This window comes from Rhipicephalus microplus, chromosome 4 (assembly GCF_043290135.1).
Source record: "Rhipicephalus microplus isolate Deutch F79 chromosome 4, USDA_Rmic, whole genome shotgun sequence".
NCBI classification, from domain to species: domain Eukaryota; kingdom Metazoa; phylum Arthropoda; class Arachnida; order Ixodida; family Ixodidae; genus Rhipicephalus; species Rhipicephalus microplus.
Genome location: NC_134703.1, coordinates 88,692,212 through 88,713,740, shown reverse-complemented (window position 1 = coordinate 88,713,740; position 21,529 = coordinate 88,692,212). Strand labels below are relative to the sequence as shown.

Here is a 21,529-nt window from a genome sequence, read left to right as displayed (position 1 = left end):
CATTCACTGGAAAGCACTGGAAATATGAACCCGATTTACCAGCACACATGCGAGTTGATGTGTCCAGAGACTACTGGCCATATTCTCACACCGACTACAAAAAACATAATTGATGTGACAACCCAAGCGTAGTACTTTATAAACATAATGTCACTTGACGTAGGCCTGCATTCATGAGCTGTAGCTGCAAAGGAGGAAATTTTGCACTTGTGACACTTATAAAAAGTGCTAAGCATTAAAGATTAAAAACAACTGCACAGCATAGCATTTATGTCTGCAGTACTGCCACAGCAGCTTGTAGCATTGCCTGGTACGTATGAAACTGATTATAGCCAAACAAGCACTACTACTAGTTTTGCCGTCTTCAAATGTAAAAAATCTCGCATTACTACACTCAGCAGTGACCTTTTGGCACGTCCGAACATCAAACACGTTAATAAAACGTTCCCGCTACATATCAGCAGTCGTAATGATTGCATATCAAGTATAGAACTATCTGAATACAGCCAAAGAAATGCGGTAGACAGGTCTGCACCGACATGCCTACCCTTGAAATGCACTTGGTTTCCCACACAAACACTTCAAAGCTATAACCCCTATTCTCATTCTTGCTCGCTCATTTACTTTGCCAACATCCTCCCGTCCTTGTTACAATGTCTTGTTTTCACTACGGTTTGCCGTTTTGAATAGGCGATTCAGCTGTCACAGAGTGAATAAATACGCCAGAAGACAAATGCAAAGGCAGCCTGACAAAGATGAAAGTAGACGAGGAGCCCATCTGATAGTGCCGGCGAGGTCATTAGCAGCTGCTGGCATTTATTAATGCATTGTGAGCATGAAATGCAATAATGCATATCATTGCAATGCATTTTTTTGCTTCTTATCTGGAACAGAAAGAGATACAAAATCGCCAAATTCAATGGTGGGAAAAGCAGACTCTTGGTTATGTAGTCAAATATGAGATGTGCTGCTTGACATATGAGGCACACTTCAGCAGCACCTTGAAAGCATGGCAAGCTCAGCCGTGAAGCTGGATTTGCCAAGACGTCAGCGTTGGTTGACGTTTGTGCATTTTCAACTCGCAATGGCATGTGCAAGCAGTGCTACGATGCATGCAACTGAAAAAAAAGCCTACAGTCAGTAGTCTACCGCATTAGGTGACAGAAATCATGCAATAATATTGTGTACGCGGAAGAAATACAAAAGACAGTTGACATACTTTTTGCACAAGGATAAGGTGTCAAATGAGCAAGGACTGACAACCAAGTACATTTTGTGAGTCATTAGGCTCACTGCGACAAAATAATCATAAAAATTGTATGGTAAATATGTAATTCAACTGTTGACAAATAATGCAGGAATAAATGTGGGAGATTCCTTGTTTCATGAGAGTTTCAAATATCTCACCTTCACCGACACCATCGCTTGGTGCCAAGTCAATTCCAAAACATGTCTATTCACAGCGATACGAATATGAGACGAGTATGACTACCGACGGTTGCATTATAATCTTTGTTATTACTCTTCGCACAACACTTACATGTATCGTATACAACTTTAAAAACATTGCATGATATTATTTTTTCATTTGCTGAAGTGAAATGGATATTATGACAAAGCAAGCACATTTGTAAAGCAAGTACTGCAAGCGGCATTAAAGCACTGCAGAAAAAGTAGAAGGCACAACACCAAAACACTGTAATGAAAATTTCACGCAAGGCAACAATACAGTAGTATTTTTACAGGCAGAATAAAAAGCCTGCATTAAACGCCACCTCTCATCAGTGGACTAATACCAGCATAAATAAACATTGCTAAGGCACATTCATATTGACAGCACTTGAAAACAGCACAAGGAGCCGTGAAAGGTTTTCAAACAGCAACAATATCTAAACATATAATAACACATTCGACAATCTTGGCTGAAAAATGTGCGTTGGTTGAATGCACCAAGTCTGGTAATCCTATGCATTCTGTCCTATGAAAAAAAATTGACTTGCAAACAGAGCAACAACTTCATTCACAGTGTGTTTATGACACTTCGTAAGGCCTGAATGCTGTAAATACGACGCTTCATTAAAACCACCTAGCACCAGCACTTGTGTTCCTTTATTGTATCATCAACGATTAAAGAAGGGCTGACACAAAAATTTTACACCTTGTTTTCTTCTTCTGCTGCAATTAGCTAATGATCCACTTATGACTGGGAACCTCGATAGCTCGTGTGTGCAACCAAAACTTATTCGCACAGTTTTATAGCACGCAGTCAATTTCAGCTTTAGAGAGCGCCAAGAGAGGCAGGACCCAGAGTAGGTTTACTGTAAACATAGCTGACTACAAGAACACACAAAACCATGCGCAGATATACTTGAAAACTCTTTTCAAGGAAGGCTTACTGGGGGCTGCTATAATCTCCTCTCTGCTGGTGTTGACGGTTGTTTATAATCAAACAAAGTTGGTCTCAATACCGCAAGGTGGTGCATTTCCATTAAGTTCAATGACACACTTAAAAACCGATTTTAGATATGTTCTAGTCTATATTAGCCATTCATATTGATTGTGCGTGTGTATGTGTGCACACACAAATTTATCTCACAAGTCATCATGCCTAAAAAATTATGTGTCAGTACTCCTTCAACCGGCAAGAACTTTTACATAGTGTGTGTATGAGACAAATGCTAAAGTGCATTTCAACAGCTGAACAAATGTAATAGCTTGCCACAAAATGAAGGTGCAGCAAACAAGATCGATGGAGACTTGTTGACAAGTCATCGTCTGCACTTTCCATGAAGATTGGCATGCACGTGATGCACATTCGGCACTGCTTGTTTCAACCCTGTTAACCAACATTAAATGACAGTCTCCAATGCAGAAACAAGTCTGTCTCAGCGAGCAATAGCTAGAGCCTGAGAACTAGGTATATGCGACAGAACTTTATAAGGCATGTATTCAATATCAGCAAAAATCACACGTTCCTTTTCAAAAAGGGTGTAAACACCATCATGGTCATGCAGATTATCTAGCGAGATCGCACATTTTATAGTGCGACGACAGCAATCTCTCGTAGCACATGGCTGAAATCAGCTCCTCACTGAGAATAAATGACTGTGAGGATGGCACATCCCTATTCACCTTCTATAAAACACGTCGCCAGGCCCACGTCAAGAACCAAACGATCCCAAGGGTCCAGAGAGGTATGGCAGGAACTGGAAGTACTGGCAGGCTTTGACAAAAATTAGTGACGGATCGTAGTAGGAACGGAAGGTGGATATAACAACCAATGACGCGCTGAAAACATGCACACAGGCTGAGCGTGCAATGCCTTGTGCAATGTTAATAGTCGCAAAGCTTGCGTGGAGAACGATAAGCAAGCGTTAACAATAGGAACCGAAGCTGCTCACTTCAATGGTAATGGCACAGCTACTAGTTAAACAATCAGGCCAGCCATTACAGGTAATCAAGTCTCACCAAAAAGAAATGGCAGTCAATCAACGTAGTGTCCACATCCAGGTCAGAGCAGAGCTCGTGTCATACCGTACTCTCAAGAGGCTTCTTTCGCCTCTCTCTCAACTATCTGTTGTCGAAAAGAGAGCCGCCATTAAAATCCCAGAAAGGATAAACTGACAAAGCTACGCTGTAATTGTCCAAACTCTGTCACCATTTGACAAACTCACCAAATTTCATACGAGTCAACCAACCATTACTCAAATGAACAAACATAACTGGATGCTTCATTTTCAATGCTTTTCACAAGCCTTGAAAAGACATTCCACGTCAATGAAATCAATAAAAAAAATGAAAAAAATCAAATAAAAAAAGTGGGGTTTTATGCTCAGTCGATCTCTCTTTTAATTTAATTCCTGCCAAAAACAATGAAATTATTACACATTATAACATTATGGAAGACTACGTATTAATTTTGGCCACATGAAATTCACCAATGAGTGCTTTGGCATTTCGCAAGTATCAAAATGGTGCCACTGTAACTTGAGTCGAATCCATATCCTCATGCTCTAAAGCCACCACAATGAATAAATAAACTGTCACATTCTGTAATTGTTTCAGCAGTCACATTTGGTGATAGGGCCAGCAGAATAATGCGATTGCAAGTTAGCCAACACAATGGGCGATTATAAGTGATTTTTCAATAACTTATCAGTTGAGAATATAGCTTTTTTTGGGGGGTGGGGCAATTTGTTCAATGCCTTGAAAAACACCTATTTTTATTTTATGCCCTCAGTCAAACACACACCTCCACAAAAGTTTTAGGGAGCCCCAGGCCCCCGGGGCCCTGGGCTTGATAGCCTCCACTGTGAACCAGCCTACTCACATTATACTAACCTTTTTGAAATAGCACTTTGGAATTACTGCACAGGTAGGACCCTTTATGATTGCTCTCTGTATTCACTGGGTGAGTTTGCCCTACGTGCATAACACCTTGACAGTATGATGGAGACCTACTTCACAGTATCTGCTTTGTCATGTAGGTAATAAAAGGCAGTGAAGCAGCAAAAAGTCCACCATTAGAGCGCGGCGTCTCAACTATTTGAGCTACCCATCTGGCGCACACTCAGTTGTGGTCTCTTTTTTTGCTCACTTTCTTGTTCTTGTCCGTCTTCTTGGGGGGCGGAGACAGGCTGCTGTGCGTGTTGCGGCCATAAACGCTGTTGAATAAAGCAAAAAAAAAATCACACAACAGCATTACAAAATACATGCCAAAAGTGAACACCCATGCTGAAAAAGCACAGTCACTTCATTCATTCAGACATTGGTGAGAAAATTCAAAGCTCAAATTTACATTATAAGTGAAAGCTTCATCTGTCATCACATCCTCGCGTAACAAACAATCACTAAGGTTGGTTCCAGCATCTTGATTCATGATGTGTGTTAACCTCCCGTTATTCTGCCAGTGTCAAAGGCCAGCCCACGTCGCCGAGTTCCAGCAATACAGGTCTGTCAATCTGGGGTGTGAAGGTACTCTCACCATTCTGCATGCGTCTCTACTGCCAGAGCCAGGGTCACCTGGGCGGGACACTAGTGCAACGGTCGCCAAGATCACTTCGATTCTCTGTTTAAAACAGCTTAGAGCTTCTTCAAAGTCATAATGCTAGTATCAAAATAATACTTCCGAAAGAAAAAGAATAAACAAATAGAAAGGAATGGGTGAAGAGAGTCCAGGTGCGTGACCCGAATGGTGGCACAGCAGACTAATTACTTTTGCACTGTGCATTGGTCTATTGTTCCACCACACTCAGATAGAGTGTCTGGTAGGAAAAATTCACTTATTAAAATGCTGGACATAGGCCCATTTTCACAAACCATGCTCAGCCTTACCTCAAGTTTTTCTTAATGATTGTAAGCCTTTATTGCGCTTGATGTGCGAAGTAGGGCGATATTCATGAACCAAGCTTGTTCTAATCTTTTACCTCATAACAATTTTTGTGCCTTTAGAACGCATGCAGACGTTACAGAAACTTGAGAAGAACTCGAGGTAAGGCCCAGGTTGGTTTGCGAATACGGGCCGTAGCCCTAGCCATTATCGTTATATCTGGGCATGGGTCGGCAAAAAATGTAGTGACACTCAGACTGACTGAAGAAATATATCCTGCTTTTTGGATTTACTCAGATGCCGACTACCGAAAATTTTCCAGAGCGGCACTCGCTCGGACTTACCCTTACGTAAATTTTCTTCTACCTGACTCGCTCAAGTTCAAGCTCGCCAAAATATCACTCATCCGGACTCACTCACTCTCCAAGAGCGTAATTTGAATCTGAGAAAGAATAATTGTTGGGGAATAACATCCCAAAATAACCCTATGATTACGACAGACGTCGCAGTGGAGGGCTCCGGAAATTTTGACTACCTGGAGTTCTTTAATGGGCACCTAAGACAAGGGCCTCAAGCATTTTCGCCTCCATCGAAAATGTGGCCGCCGCGGCTGAGATTTGATCCCGCGACCTGCTGGTCAGCAGCCAAGTGCCTTAGCCACTAGACCACCGTGGCAGGTCTTGAATCTGAGCGAGTCCGAGTGAGTTGACTTGTGAATGAGTTCGCCGACCTATGCATCTGGGCATGATGGCAAACAATGCCAAAAGTGAAGGCAATAGTACATGCACCTGTAATGGCCCCCACTCATGTAATGCCGCACCATGGCACTTTTAAGAAATCTACTCATAATTTTTCAGGTTAGCAGCCTTATCCACTGCATGGTGCAAGTATGCCGAAGCTTTTTCTATTTCTTCTTCTTTTGGGAGAATAATAGGGAAGCTGTGCCGAGTTTACGGCACCCCCACGTGTCAAAAGTACAGCCTCCGAGATTAGCGGCTGCCTCCGCAGCACCACCGTCTACCGGACAGCACCAACTGGGCGGTGAAGAGGCCATCCCTCCTGAACGTACAAACTGTATTTTCGGAGCCTGGAGTGGGTTTTTCTTCAATATAAGGTAGAAAAGCCTCAAGGTTGCTGGAATCTTGAAAAAATTCAATAGAACAGAGGACGACCTCGTCTGTGACAAAAGAGAGTTGGGTGACAATACAAGTGAATAGAACGAGCAGGACGAGGGTGAGGAATAACATCCCTGTAACCGTGTAAAACAAAAAGGTTGTTTTTTTGCTGCTCCCAATTAGAGCAGTCTAATAAAGGCCAGTAGCACCGAAAGCATGTAAGAAAAAAAAAAATGTCAGGCCTGCGCGGTAGGCGCAGCACAGTCACAGTGAAAGCTAGAAGAGTGGCCTTTCAGAGCCTTTTCAAAACACTCATTGGGTAACTACTGCAAGCACACTTGCTTGGTGCCAACTAGGGCATTAATAATAAGCTTTTGGGTAGCAGAGATGGCATTTGCTATGCTATTTTTCGTCATTCTTCTGAGATGCGTGGTATCCGCTAAACACTTGCAAGAAATTTTGTGCTAATTGTCCATGCAGTGGCTGAGGATGATGAGGAATTAAAGCTGAAGTGGGTATGCACCACAGTTAATAGGGAAACAAGAACAATATTTTGTAATGGGTTGAAGCATTGGACGGCCCATTCGTTATGCTATTCGTATTGTGCGACGACTGGTTGTTCTTTCGCTGTTGTAAAACGCTTTACAAGTCTTATTAACGCAATTGCTTTCCCGACATCAAGCCTACCTAAGGCAAGTTTGACAACAACTCACAACCACCGGTGAAGCTCAGTGGCAGAATATTGGGCTGGCACCCAGCAGACCCGGGTTCGAACCCCACTGTGCCATTGGTGCTAGGTTACGCCTGCCTAAGGCAAGTTTGACAAGTTACAAGCACCGGCGTAACTCAGTGGTAGAATATTGGGCTGGTATACAGTGGACCCTGGTTCAAGCCCCACTGTGTCATTGGTGCAAGGTTTTTTTTTTCCTAATTTCGTGAGATGTGATTAGGGACAACGGCCGCGGCGGTGGCGGACAACACGCAACTGCGCGTGAACCTAAGAGGGATCTCATAACAGCTTTTGCTGTAAAGAATTGTGCATTTTTCTTTGCGTAATGGCCTAACTTGCCCTAATTGAGTATTTTCATATACTGTTGCATGAACTGCAGAGTTAACAAGAGAATACAACTTCTGTATAGCCCTGCAACCACTGTACGAAGTGAAGGAACAAGATATGATTGCCAAAATTATCATAACCTGGTGAAAGTCGGGAGAAAGGCTGCCAGCCACGATAAAGGAACGGTACCCAGTAAATCTTGTTTACTCCTCTGACTCGGGCAAACATCTTCATCATTTCGGCCTGCGTCCCACAAGAACTGTGGTTTTTAATAAAAAGACTGCTGTTGTCATTTATGGAACTGTGCTGTCGTGCCTACCCTTGTACAGCTTTCGATGACACTGCCATGTTTTCTAAGCTCAGCCTGTGCATCAGTTTCTCTGCAGAGCATGACTGCTAGCGGTGTTTAGAAAAGGGGTGCACAACTATGCTACCTAAAGGTAGAATACACAGTAACTCTTTATCCACCAACTTATCAAAAACTAAAGTTTGAGGAGGCCTATACTACACGTGGGGAAGACAAACGGCGCAAAATAACATGATTATGAGAGGCATACACACAAAACTTGCTTGCTCGGTATGTATGCTTTTGGTGGCCGTGCTTTTTCTAACCTGTTTATCTTCACCCTGAATAACCAACTAGCCCTGTCAGAAATTCGCTTGACGTAGACTTTAGACAGGCAACCTCAAAAACCGACTCAAATTATACTACACTTGACAGCAGAACGGGTATACCGTTCTAATATGGGGTATGTACTAATATGCCGCATGCACCCCCCGCCTACAGGCACGAATAGCTATGGTGTGAGGTCACACCAATCCTGTACTACATTATGTGGAAGTGCACACTACACACCATGAAACACCACTACACGATCACCTTAAAGGGAGCTGTCCCGCTCAGCCCTCAACAACCAACTAATGTGCAACCACTTCCGTGCAACAGGCTTCGAACCTGGCCCAACCCACGACCTTGACCACAGATACATCGACAGCATCAAAGACGACGAGAACGAAGACAACACTGAACAGCGAGAGCGAACCAATGCGAAAAATTGGTATCTAATGCCAATGTTTGAAACCGCATAAGAAGGATTCACACTTTGAAAAGTTCACCGTGCAGCTTTTGTGCTGCACCCATCAGGCAAAGATCCCAGTCTTCTTTAAATAAACATTCACTCATTTCGGAATACTTCATTTTTTTTTTTCCACTTATGAAACAATAATGCGATAGTAGATCTATACCCAGCAAACAACGTAGGTGATTCCTTTGGTTGTATTTACAATTTTTACCATCCTCTAGCATGGCCTCAGAAACGTTTTGTTGGCTTTTATTACTTGAATGAGCATACAAAGGTACGATGTGAATGACTCTTGCTGAAAATTGCCGATTGAAGTCACTTCTGTGGCCAGCTGGTTACTCAGCTTTATATAATTAAGCTACAATAAACAAAGGGACACATAAATTTGATATTGTTACGCATGAACACTCAGACATATTCTCACCAGATGAGAATAACCAAAAGGAAGAAAGAAATATATTCAGAAAGAAATATATTCAGAAAACGTATGGAGTCCTTCAGCTAAGATGGCAGAGCAGCAATAACAGTACAAGTGCTATTTTAAGCGTCGTCTTCATCACCTTGATGAAGCATTTCATGTTGTTCATCACGGTTTGTAACAATCTCAAGAAATGTATCAAGAATACAGATTAAGAAAATGCAAAACAAAATTTTAGGAACTCACTATTTATAGGTATCGCTGCGGATGTATTCCACAACGTGGGAGACACCAATCTGCAGCTGATCGGCTATGGGGGCAACCCAGGGGTTGTCATCCATGCGGACCACACAACGATGGCTCGCAAGGTCCAGATTGCCTGCAGAAACAAGCACCTTCATCACTTGTTCCCTTCACATTCACACGGTGACACACCCTGTCGTCCAATGTTTCAAGCTCCCTTACTCCTCATATTATTCATACCTTGTAAAATATGCACACAAGTATATGTGTATGTGGCTCAGCGAGCATACACATATGCTGCATCCTAAATATCTCAGCTGCTCTGAATGTAAAATGAAACAAGACATACTTTTCGATGATTAGCTTGAGGTATTCTGGGAGAGAAGAAAACATTTTGTGGAAGCAAGGAAAATGTAACAAAGCACGCAAGAGTCAAATCGAGAACCCTGAAAATGCGAGCCGCTGTGTTCAAGATGTTTTGAATGTTGTGAGCAACCTGTGCAAGCCGAGCAGCCATTAGCCAGGCAGACAACGCCACTTCATTACAGCACAGTGTTAATAAATCTGCAAAGCACGTATGAATGAACACTGAGTAGCACCTTGAGCCTTTCATAAGCAGATCAAATACAGTGCAAGATGCAATGGCGAACATTATTCGATTTTCGGTTTAGTGAAGGAATGCTAATTTAAGGAAAGCATCAACAGGATACAATCAAGTGCATGAATCTGCTCAAAACAAAGGATTACATTGGCACATATGCTGCCATTTCTGTGAAAACATACCAATCAGGTCTATAAAAACCAAAGCCACCAAAAATCTTGTGCGCTTTCAATGCCTGCTCTTCAAAACTTATGATATGAATCACTCGAGAGGCCTAATTCACTATTTTTTGTCAAGAGCAGGCATGTGAAACTCGAAAAAGATTGCAAGATACGAGTTCAACATATCAGATATTCAAAATATAGAATTTGCCTTTTTGAGGCTTATTTTAAACTACGCCCCGTCACAGACGGTCTCTTGACAACATGTAAAGTAGCAACTTACGGAGTATTTTTGATGATGTTGATGAGTATTTAATGGCGCAAGGGCCAATTGATGGCCAAAAAGCGCCATTTCAATTGACTACAGATATAAAAAATTATATGATGCGTGGCTGTAAAGGGGCCTTAAAATTCCTCGCTCTAACGCGGGTTAAAACATGGAAGTAATAAAATCATGACAGTGGCGTGACATATGTGTAGTGATAGCGGATGGCAAAATGTCATGATAATAAAACCATGATGAAGATGTAGTCACCGCAGCCACAACCATTCTATAGATGTCGTGCTACGGATGACCTCGAAATATCGGGTGAAAGCTTTGCACATCTTTTAAAAACGTGAAAAGTGTTTGCAGTTTAAAAAGCGGATCCCTACCGATGAGCATCCCAGGGTGTAGAGGGAGCTGCTGTCGGTAGGGCAGTAAAAAGTGCTTTTTTCTTAGAGCATCTAGCTCATTGCAATGGACAAGAATGTGGAGAACCGTAAGGGGCTCTCCACATCTCTTACAATATGATGAATCACCAGTAGACAGAAGAAATGAATGTGTAGAATGTGTATGTCCTGTTATAAACCTTGTTAGTATTACTTCTGTGTGTCGTGATTTTGATAGTGGCGGCCAATAACCTAGTTGCGGCTTAATAGCATGGAGTTTATTATCTGTGTGTTTATCCCACATGCTCTGCCAATACCCCCTGAGCTTTGGTTTTACAAAAGGTTTTAAGTCAAGTGCAGGGACTGGTGTTGATGCACTGGCAGTAGTGACATTGGCGCAAGCAGCCAGATTGTCAGCCAAAACATTCCCTTGTATTTCACGGTGCCCTGGAACCCAGCAGACAACGACATGCTGTTTTGATGTGTAGAGTGTGCACAGAAGTGAGTAAAGTGACACCAGCACGGGGTTCTTCTGTTTTTTAGGAGTTTTCAGGGCTTTGACAACGCTTAGAAAATCTGTGTATATTACCACCTTTTGTAATTTTATCTGTTTAATGTGTTTTACGACCGCCGGTATTGCGTAAGCTTCTCCTGTGAAAATGCTTGCATTAGGATGAAGAACGCCGGCCTCAGAAAAGGATTGGCCTATTGCTGCATATGACACAGAAGTGTTTGACTTTGACGCATCGGTAAAGAACTCAAGGCATGCGTATTTATGTTACAGTTCTAGGAAGTATGTATGTATGTGTGCAAGTGGTGCGTGCTTTGTGACATCAACAAAAGAGACATCACAGTCTATAAGCTGCCACTGCCACGGTGGCAGATATGTTGCAGGAGCCATCAAACTGTGTTCAAGAGGCACACCTGTTTCTTCGGCCAGGCTCCTTACACGCAGCGCGTAGGGCTGCCTAAATGAAGGACGGTTCTCGAACAAGCCAGAACAAGACAAATCATTAATTGTGAAATGGGAAGGGTGTTTCTTGTCTGCCTTCACCTTCAAAAAGTACAAAAAGGACAGGGAACATCTTTGTTGGTGGAGCGACCATTTATTCGAATCCATGTACAGGCTCTCCACAGGGCTGGTGCGGAAAGCACCCGTAGAGAAGCGAATGCCTAGATGGTGGACAGGGTCGAGAATTTTCAAGGCTGATGTTGTTGCCGACTGATAGATTATAGCATCGTAATCTAGGCGTGTGCGTACGAGGCTTTTATATCAGTTAATTAAACATTTCCTGTCACTACCGCATGTAGTGCGTGACAACACTTTCAAAATGTTCATTGTTTTCAAGCACCTGTCGCTTAAATACTTGATGTGTGGGATGAAGGTTAGCTTAGTGTCTAATATGAGACCAAGAAACTTGTGCTCGGTCTTCACTGACAGAGGTTGGCCATGCAGGTCAATGTCGGGGTCAGGATGGAGGCCCCTCTTTTGGCTGAACAAGACACAAGTGGTCTTTTGCGCGTTGAGTATAAAACCATTCTCGTTTGCCCATTGAGATACCTTGTTCAACCCTACTTGAACTTGACGTTGGCACATTAAGATGTTGCACGATTTGTAACCAATCTGCACATCATCAACATATATGCAGCAAAAAATATTTCGTGGGAGAGACAGGTGCAAGGAATTCATTTTAACTATGAAAAGTGTGCAGCTCAATACACCTCCTTGTGGCACTCCTGTTTCTTGGACAAATACTCGAGATAAGACAGTGCCAACTTGGACACGGAATGTACGGTTGGACAGGTAGCTTTCGATAACTGTCAGCATTCTACCCCACACACCTAAATGTGACAGGTCTCGCAATATGCTGAAGCGCCATGTAGTGTCATATGCCTTTTCCATATCGAGGAACACAGAAAGAAAAAATTGCTTGTGAACAAAAGCGTCGCGAATTTGGGCTTCGATACGGACAAGGTGGTCAGTGGTGGACCGAGTCTCTCGAAACCCACACTATGGGTCAAGTAGGCCACTAATTTCAAGGAAGTGCATCAGGCGCCTGTTAATAATTTTTTCAAAGATTTTGCAAATACAGCTGGTTAATGCTATTGTCCTGTAGCTGGAAACTGAGGTCGGGTCCTTGCCTTGTTTTAGAATTGGGATAATGATAGCTTCCTTCCAGGCTGAGGGTAGCTCGCCAGAAGACCATATCGCATTATACAGAGAGAGGAGAGCTTTCTGGGTTTCAGTGGGCAGGTGTTTTAACATTTCATATGCCACACGGTCCGGGCCTGGGGCAGATTTATTGCAGCAGGCAAGTGAGGCCTGCAGTTCAGCCAAACAGAAAGGTTTGTTGTATGCCTCATATGTTGTGGGCTTCCGCTCTAATCTCTGTTTTTCTATTGCGGTTTTGTATCGTCGGAACGCTTCACTATAGTGTGTTGAGCTGGAGACCTGTTCAAAGTGCGCTTCGAGAGTGTTTGCCTGGTCTTCCAAACTCTCCCCTTGTGTGTTCACTAGAGGAAGCGAATGTGCTCCTCATCCTGACACCTTACCAACCATGCTCCAGACTCTCGACTCATCTGTGTATGAGTTAATGCCCGATACAAATTTGTGCCAACTTTCTCTTCTCGCCTGTTGGCGCGGCCTACTTGCTTGCGACTTGACGTTCTTAAAGTTTACAAGATTCTCGGCTGTGGGCAAGTCTCTAGGCGACCCCCATGCCTTATTTTGTTTTTTTCGAGCATCACGGCACTCATTATTCCACCATGGAACTCGTCGTTTGCTTGACGGTCCACATGTTTGGGGAATACATTTTGTTGCTGCATCAACCAAGAAAGCTGTAAAGTAGCATACAGCATCCTCTATGCTCAATGCCGCCATGTCAGTCCAAGATAATAAAGTCATTTTTTGAAACTTTTCCCAATCGGCTTTGTTGGTGAGTCATTTGGGAACTTGTGCAGGACATGTATTTGTTATTAATGTGCTGATAACAATAGGAAAATGGTCACAACCATATGGATCATTAATGACTTCCCATTTAAGTAGAGGCAGGAGTGATGGGGATATTATGCAGAGGTCTATTGCTGAGTACGTATTGTTAGCGATGTTGTAATATGTTGGCTCTTTCCGATTCAGCAGGCACGCACCGGAAGAAAAAAAAAGCTGTTCAATCAGGCGACCTCGAGCATCGCAGCGAGAGTCACCCCATAGATTGCTATGTGCATTGAAATCTCCCAGGAGAATATAAAGTTTTGAAAGTTCCTCTATGAGGGACTCGAATTCATGCTTTTCAAGACGGTGTTGTGAAGGTATGTAGAGACAGCAGATGGTGACGAGCTTATTCAAAAGAACTGCTCGAACAGCCACCGCCTCAAGGGATGTTTGTAGTGGCAGGTGTGTGCATGCAATCCCTTGATTGACTATAATGGCAACACCACCGTATGGCACAATGGCATCATTCCGGTCTTTCCGAAAGATAACGTAGTGACATAAAAAGTTGGTGTGTTTAGGTTTCAGGTGTGTCTCTTGTACGCACAGCACCTTAGGTGTATGTTTGTGTAAAAGTTCCTGGATATCGTCGAGGTTTCTCAACAGTCCTCTGACGTTCCACTGTAGTATTTGTGTCATTTTAATGTAGTGTGGTGCTGTGTATACAGAGGTGTTACGTTAGTTTACAGGGCCTGTTGAGGGCCCTGTGATTCGAGGTTTTTCTTTTTTGGCACGCTCCAAGGAGTTGCGCTTATCCTTTGGCGTGTGTGGCGCCGGAGGAGTGGGACTTGTATCCATCACCTCTTGTGAGGTGGTGGATGGTGCCTGCTGGGCATGCACATTCACTGAACATTCGGACCTAACTGCGCCTGCAGTGGTCCGTGGTTCAGCAGACACTGGGGTCTGCCGGTCCTGTTTGTCAGGTGGCGGAGCAGTACAGGCTGCTCCAGCCGGGGGCGCTGGCGGCACGACCGCGGCCACACACTGTGTGACATTCGCGGGTGCCGAGGCATGTGGCGCGGCGCCCCGGCGCGTCACATCTGCAAAGGAGAGATAAGATGGATTGTGTATTGCAAAACGTTGGCGTGCTTCTTGGAATGTGAGATTGAATTTAACCTTAAGTTCTACTATTTGTTTCTCTTTTTTCCATGCGGGGCATGATCGTGAGTAGGCAGCGTGATCTCCTTCACAGTTCGAACAATGAGTTGTTTCTGAGGTGCAGTTGTCCGATATGTGTTAAATGGATGCGCACTTTGTGCAAGTGGCACGCCCTCTGCAACTCTGCGATCCATGATTGAAACGTTGGCACTTGAAACATCGACGAGGGGTGGGAATGTATGGTCTTACACGAAGCTTACAATAGCCGGTTTCGATTGATTCTGGTAGGTCACTTATTCCGAAAGTAATTATTACGTGTTTTGTAGGGGTCAGTTTGTTGTTGGGCCTTATTGTTATTCGTTGGACTTTGACCACATTCCGGTCCTGCCAACCTTCGAGTAGCCCACTTTCAAAAAGCTCAGTAAGATCATCATCAGAAATTACGCCACGGACAGTGTTCATGGACCTGTGTGGGCCCACCGAAACAGGGGTTTCCCCAAAGGCTACAAGCTTAGACAGCTTTTCATACCAAGATTTGTCACGAACCTCCAGAAGAAGATCGCCACTTCCCATCTTTGTCACTTTCTAACCTGGGCCTATTGCTTCTGTGAGAGTTTTGGAAACGAGGAAAGGTGAAATGGCTCGGACTGTCTTCTTTTCGTTTTGACTGTGGATTACATGGTACTTTGGGAATGTCGGCTTTGGTGTGTTCGGCAGGAAAGTATCTTCGGTGCGCCACCTTTTTAGGGAGCGATCAGGAAGGGGGGGGGGGGGAAAGCTTTTGCCATAAAATACAATAAAGTTCGGCGGCGATGGTGGCCACCCACCACCGAGCCCAACAAGGGGACGCTACAAGGTTGACTAGTGAACACTTGGAGACGCCAGCCATGCATTGCCGCTATAACCGAATATAACTACCCAAGGTTGGGTAACTACACAGGGTTAACCCTCGCCGCCAGGAAATTCTGAAGTGAACGGAAAAGAGAAGATGACAGGGCAGATAAAAAGTGAGAGATAAAGACGAAGATGTAGGAAGAGAGAGATAAAAAAAGGCGACTGCCGATTTCCCCTGTGTGGGTCAGCCCAGAGGTGCAGTCTACGTGAAGCCGGGGCCAAATGGGTGTGTTGCCTCTGCCGGGGGGGTCTTAAAGGTCCAATCACCCAACATTGGCTCAACCCCCAGGATCCCCTTTTCCCCGGACACGGCAAAGCCACGCACGGCTAGGCGTGGGAGAGAGTCAAAACTCCCCCGTTATCTCGGGTCCGTGGTGTCGCTGCACACCAAACGCCTGTTTTCACAGGCGCCCCTGCGGGGTACTGAGTATTTTTTTTTTTTTGTAGGAAGTCATGGAAATTTGAAATAGTATTTATTTTTCTCTCCTGGCTTCTTGAGGAACATGTGTGTCAGACAGAAATTCATTCCCCATTCTTGGAGTGATCCTTTTTTACACAAACGGCTGCAAGTGGTATGCTTCACCACATTACATATATGTATTGAGTTGAATTTTACCAGTACAAATTCGTTGTGGAGTTAAAATCATCAATAGCAGCAACAGCCACATGTCAAGTGTTGCGCTTATTGTATTTTCGTTTCTCGTGCTAACCTTTTCAACACTATCTACTAAAACAGTGCTATATACCTGACTAATTCAGATGACGTAAGAAGCAATTGTGCAGGCCACTTGAGAGAAGCCCATTTTGCAGTGCTGTGCTGTAATGCTGAATTTGATAAGCAGTTGCAGATTGATTTCCCCCGACTCCGAGAAATATGAACCTGACAGATATTTCGTACTCTTGAAATGCATCGTAAAGGTTTCCAGAGAGCTGATGCATACACACGACTTATTTTTCGAAGGAATGAAAGCCCAGAGGTCATGCTAGTCATACTGGTACAACACACAAGACAAAAGAAACACATAAAATTCAAAGATGCAAAGTGTCGTAATAAACAGAGATTTATTGAAAGCCATAGCATATATATATATATATACACATAACCACAAAGAAAAAAGGTTACGTTTCCTAGACTAAGTTACTTGTTTCGAGACGCCACCCAAACATCAAAACTAGGCTTGTGCGAATATTCGAATGCTTCAAGTATTCAAAAAAATATTAGAGTATTAAAATCCACTTCAATTTGATTTTTAGTCATGAAAAATCTTGAAGTATTTGAAAAGAATGAATACATGCATACAGTATAACCTCATTACAACAGACCTCCATAGTGAAGAGGATTTTGACCTGTTGTAAAAGGAATATGCAATATCCAAGTACTGTTACAACAGACTTTAATGGGTCCGTTTGAATCAAAGAGAATTAGAGCCATATATAGATCTATTCTTAATAGGACATAAAAAAATTGATTTTCTGAAAATCATATTTTCAGTTTCTGTAGCCCTTTTTCCGCTGATTCCAAAATATCTTCCCTGAAAACTTTGTAGAAGTGCTGCAAAAAGTGTTTTGCACTCATCATTGCGGAAGCCGCAAAAAAAGGGGGGGAGGGGGAGCAGCGATATTCGAAAATTTATAGCTTCGCAACGACACAACTGCCCACCGCCATTATGGGCTTGTTGTAAAAGTATTTCGTAAAGAGCACTCTGTGTTGAAAAAGCAAATGTTTAAAATCCATTTCGAGGCCTCTAATTGGCTGCTTCAGCCATGTTGCTCCAGTATGCCTCGCTGGTGCGACAGTCGTTTCGGGATATGCCGCTGGGATAGCGTTGTCTGCTTTATGTGCATTGCGAGGTCGCAGCTGTCCAAAATTATGCTGGTTCACTCACGAGTCTAGGATAACTCAAGATACAATTACGCCTTAGTTCAGGCATCTGTGAGTGTAAATTTAGTCATCAGATTACGATCATGTGCTGCACTCGTTGCGAACATTGCACACGTCCATCTCGAACCGACCGTCAAGCGTTGACTCGTTAGCGGCAAGGTTCTGCTTATCAGCGCTTCGGACCTTGTGACGAAGACCACCGTGAGACAAATAATTGTACTCACAATCGAGCGTCTCATGCACATTGCAGCCATGCACAACCACAGCCTTGCACATTGCAGTCGCACCTTCTGCTCGAAGTCGTGGCTAGGCATAACTTCGCCCCAATTCTAGCGGGCAAGACTGTCATGCTAGCACATATGCGAAAGTGAAGAACCCATTATGTGCTTTGTTACAAGCAACGAATAAGATGGGTTGCTGAATCCTTAAAACCGCGAATAGGCATTTTTCGCATTGGTAGCGGACACCGGCAGAGCTTGCCCCGCACTGATCGCTCCGAACAGCGGTGGCAGCGGCCAGCAATTTCGCTCGTTAACGCCCTAACGGGGAAAACCCAGCATGCTGGATGCCAATTTTTCGTTGCCATAGCCTAGCATAACTTAGCATCAACAGACCAGGGATCAGCGACCTTTGTTCTTAAATCAGTTTGTCAATATCAGCGGCGCTAATCCCGTCCCGAAATTATGCCAAGTGGTGTTTGAAGTTGCAAATTACAGAATTTAGGATGTCTGGAGTAGGACCGTCCTCTGTAAAAAAGTGCTGACCACCTTGCTGGCCTTACATTTTAGTCAATTATATTTAAATGTCTTTTGTACCAAAATCCTTAATAAACAAAGCTCGACCAATGAGCAAATAGGAGGTCAGCATAATGCCTGCAATTAGTATGCAGTATCCAAGTGTCTGTTGTAAGCAGCACCGTTCTAACGAGGTTATACTAAATTATTCTGCATGTTATCATCTGTAGAAGTGGTTTCACTGTAGTGAAGGAGTGCTAAGCCGTGCAAGCACCTATCGAAGTCTGTTTAAAACACATGTAACCATTTGTAAATATAACAACTTCACTGCAGTGCAGGGAAGCTAAACCGTAACAACACTTAATCAGAAGAAATCTGCGTTGCTGCAAAGCCCCACTTCAAGCCGAAGAACGTGTAGCTGGGCGAGTTGGTACTTGCTAACAGACAGTTCAACAAGAAAATGTTTTATGCCGGGGCCCACGACAGCTCCACTGACTTATTTCCATCACCCATATTACGGAGTAAAATACATGCTAACAGACTGCAAATAAAAAAAAACGAGAAGAGATAGTTTCATAGACAGGCACTGAACCTACAGCCCATCGCTCGACAGCGCATGGAACTTATTGAAACTACTGCGGAGTCCAAGGTGCGCAGAGTGATACAATGACAGAAGGAACACAATCGGCTGTCCGTAATACAGTTGTTCTGCGATCTACTTCTAAGCGAAACCACTAAGCCAGAGAGCGTACATTCTCCAGCTTGCTAACAACAAGCCATTTATACACATATATACCGCTGGCCATCCTCAGAGCTCAGCAACTTCAGCACGTTTTCATCTTCAGTAGGCAGATGGCGCAAAGGGCGTGCATTGGGCACGCGCTCTGTAGGTCACTGCCCTGCGCTATGTCTGTGTGCCTATGTGCACGCGCAAATCTCATGGTTCAGACACTTTGTACCTATTGCGCTTCCACTACAAGTGTGCTTCGAAGTTACAGTGGATAAAGAGAGCACAAAAGTCACTTTGCTCACAGCCGCAACCGTGTTTATGAAAGTAGCACGCTACTCGCACACAAAAAAGTACGCATCGCGACAGTCCATACTTGTACTGTGTATACTTGTGCGTTCGTTTTATGCGTATTTCTGTTTGAGCAATGTGCATTAAGTGCCGAGCTGTAACATCTGTTATTCTACACTCATCTCGTGCATGCTCATTTCATGCGTACTTTTTGGTTGAGGTGCGTGCTGCAAGTTTCTGGCTGCTTACCGTGGTGATTCCGCAGTTAAATTATCTAAATGCACCTTTCATGCGTACTTTTATATATGTCACGAATTCTCCATATGCCACAGAAGCAAGGATATTGCAATAAAAAACATACTTTAGAACTGCATAACATGTTGTGTGCCATCTCTAGGGTGCGTAGATACCAAATAAACAAAATTATTGAAGAGAGAACTTGCATCAACCAGGCGAAAAAGAACAAAGAAGGGAGAGCTGTTGCACGCGCTTCGTGCTCTCCATCATCAGCAACAAAACAATTTGTTCTAGCATACAAAATACATTATACGAGACGGTGCTAGATTTTTCATGCTGAAAGCTACCTTCCCCGTGAGTACTTGGCAGTTGGCATTAAAGGCAGCACACATTTCAGAATTGCTTGCTCGAAGTTTTTCGGTATGTCATGAATTTGTAGCACTCGGCAGTAAAGGGTTAAAAGCTTGTTACACTAGCTTATATGATCTAGGTATAATAAATTTTAAAACAACATATTTTAGAAGTTATCACTTACATTCTACAGAAAGTCATACTCTGCTACTATTCAAAGTTCTTTCTCCTTCCTTTGGATCTCTAAAACATGGCATTTGCACAGGTCTTGCTTCAATATCTAAAAAAAATATTGTGCAGGTTAGTAAGGTCAGGGCAAATATGCCTATTTTCTTAATAACATGTGATATATACTATTCGAATCCGATTTGAGATTACTCGACCAAAATCACAATTCACTTCGAATTCCCCTTGAACCTAAAATTCATTATTCCCACAAACCTAATCAAAACTGCCATAATAAATTTTCTGCTGACTTGGTGAATTGGGTTATGCCTAGCTTCAAGTTCACTGCTCTTGGCCCTGAATAAGGAGTCAGTTTTTAGACCTTCGGTGCAGCGCTATCATTATCACCACTACTCTGCAAGACATCGACATCCAACCACCAGCAGCTCTTTAATGTGCCCCCCACATGCAGCACGTAAGTGTTTTAAGATTACACGCCCATCAGAAGGTAGCATCGTAATAAGGAGTTGACTGCAATGCTACAGCCACAGTCACCATGCTATGCAAAACCAAACGAAGTGTCAGATCATTATTTCCTTGATACTCTGCATGTAATTCCGAAGTACCATGCCATATTTCAAAAGCCCATGTTAGGGTGCAATCCTATTCTTATATATAATATAATATCATTTGTACGTATAAGACACTCTCACTACAGATGGGCAGCAGATTCCAGAATTTTAGCAGAAAAGTATAATAGGTAAAACAATTGCCAGCCCTGACTGCCTAACAAGCCAATCATGATGGCCCGCCAGGCAATTTACCCTCATTATTAAAGCAGAAGATACAGAGTAGTTATCTAAAAGTAAGACTCATCATGATAAGTTTATCTCAGAGCTTTATGACAATCTTTTATGAAGCAGCACACTGGTTACGACAGCCAGCACGAAAGTTGAACGGTGAATCCTCAACAAAGTCTTGGCTGGTTAGAGCAAACACCTCGGCACCTACCTAGCTCCGGGGGAAGCAGCGTCAGCCTGTTGCCTTGAATATGCAGCTCCCTCAACCTGGTCAGCTGGCCCAGTTCCTTGGGAAGCTCCACGAGCTCGTTTTCCCGCACAGAGAGCTGAAAGGAGAAGAATCAGCGTGCTGTACAGTTCTACAGAGAAATTTGTGGAACACAACGGTCACTATGCATGAAGTCGAACTACCATAAAATAATATTTCTAGAGCTGTGCGAATAGCAAATTTTGGCTGCGAAGTGAACTCAAATATTAACCTTTGAGTGTGAATCGAATCTAATGTTTTTCGAATAGTTGTCAGATTATCTGTTCAATATTTTTCGAATACTTCAGTGTGAAATTGCAAAAAAAAACGGTTGCAGAGGATCACGAAGCACATTCTTAAGGAATAGCAACATGGAAGTGTCGCTTTTGGCTATGTTAGTGAAGTGATGGAGGGATGCTGTTCCCTAGTTGTTTTATCGCTGATGGGGCAGCGCAGA

General features: G+C 43.4%; 1 protein-coding gene across 3 annotated transcripts in view; it reads right to left on the bottom strand.

The window, feature by feature from the left end:
- Positions 1-433: 433 nt before the first annotated feature.
- ics (ras suppressor protein 1) overlaps positions 434-21,529 on the bottom strand; it is a 48,488-nt gene continuing 27,392 nt past the window's right edge. Inside the window, exons 7-11 of one of the 3 annotated variants that reach the window (XR_005109929.2) lie at positions 21,037-21,151; positions 9,248-9,380; positions 4,598-4,664; positions 3,469-3,574; positions 780-884 (exon numbers count right to left, since the gene is read on the bottom strand). Coding sequence is in view for 2 of the 3 variants with exons in the window: in XM_075893300.1 (XP_075749415.1) it covers positions 696-884; positions 4,598-4,664; positions 9,248-9,380; positions 21,037-21,151 (504 nt within the window). In the remaining variant the exon portion in view is untranslated. Of the gene's footprint in view, positions 885-3,400; positions 3,575-4,597; positions 4,665-9,247; positions 9,381-21,036; positions 21,152-21,529 lie in introns of those variants that run through there. The other 2 variants (XM_075893300.1, XM_037423230.2) reach the window with 2 other exon arrangements.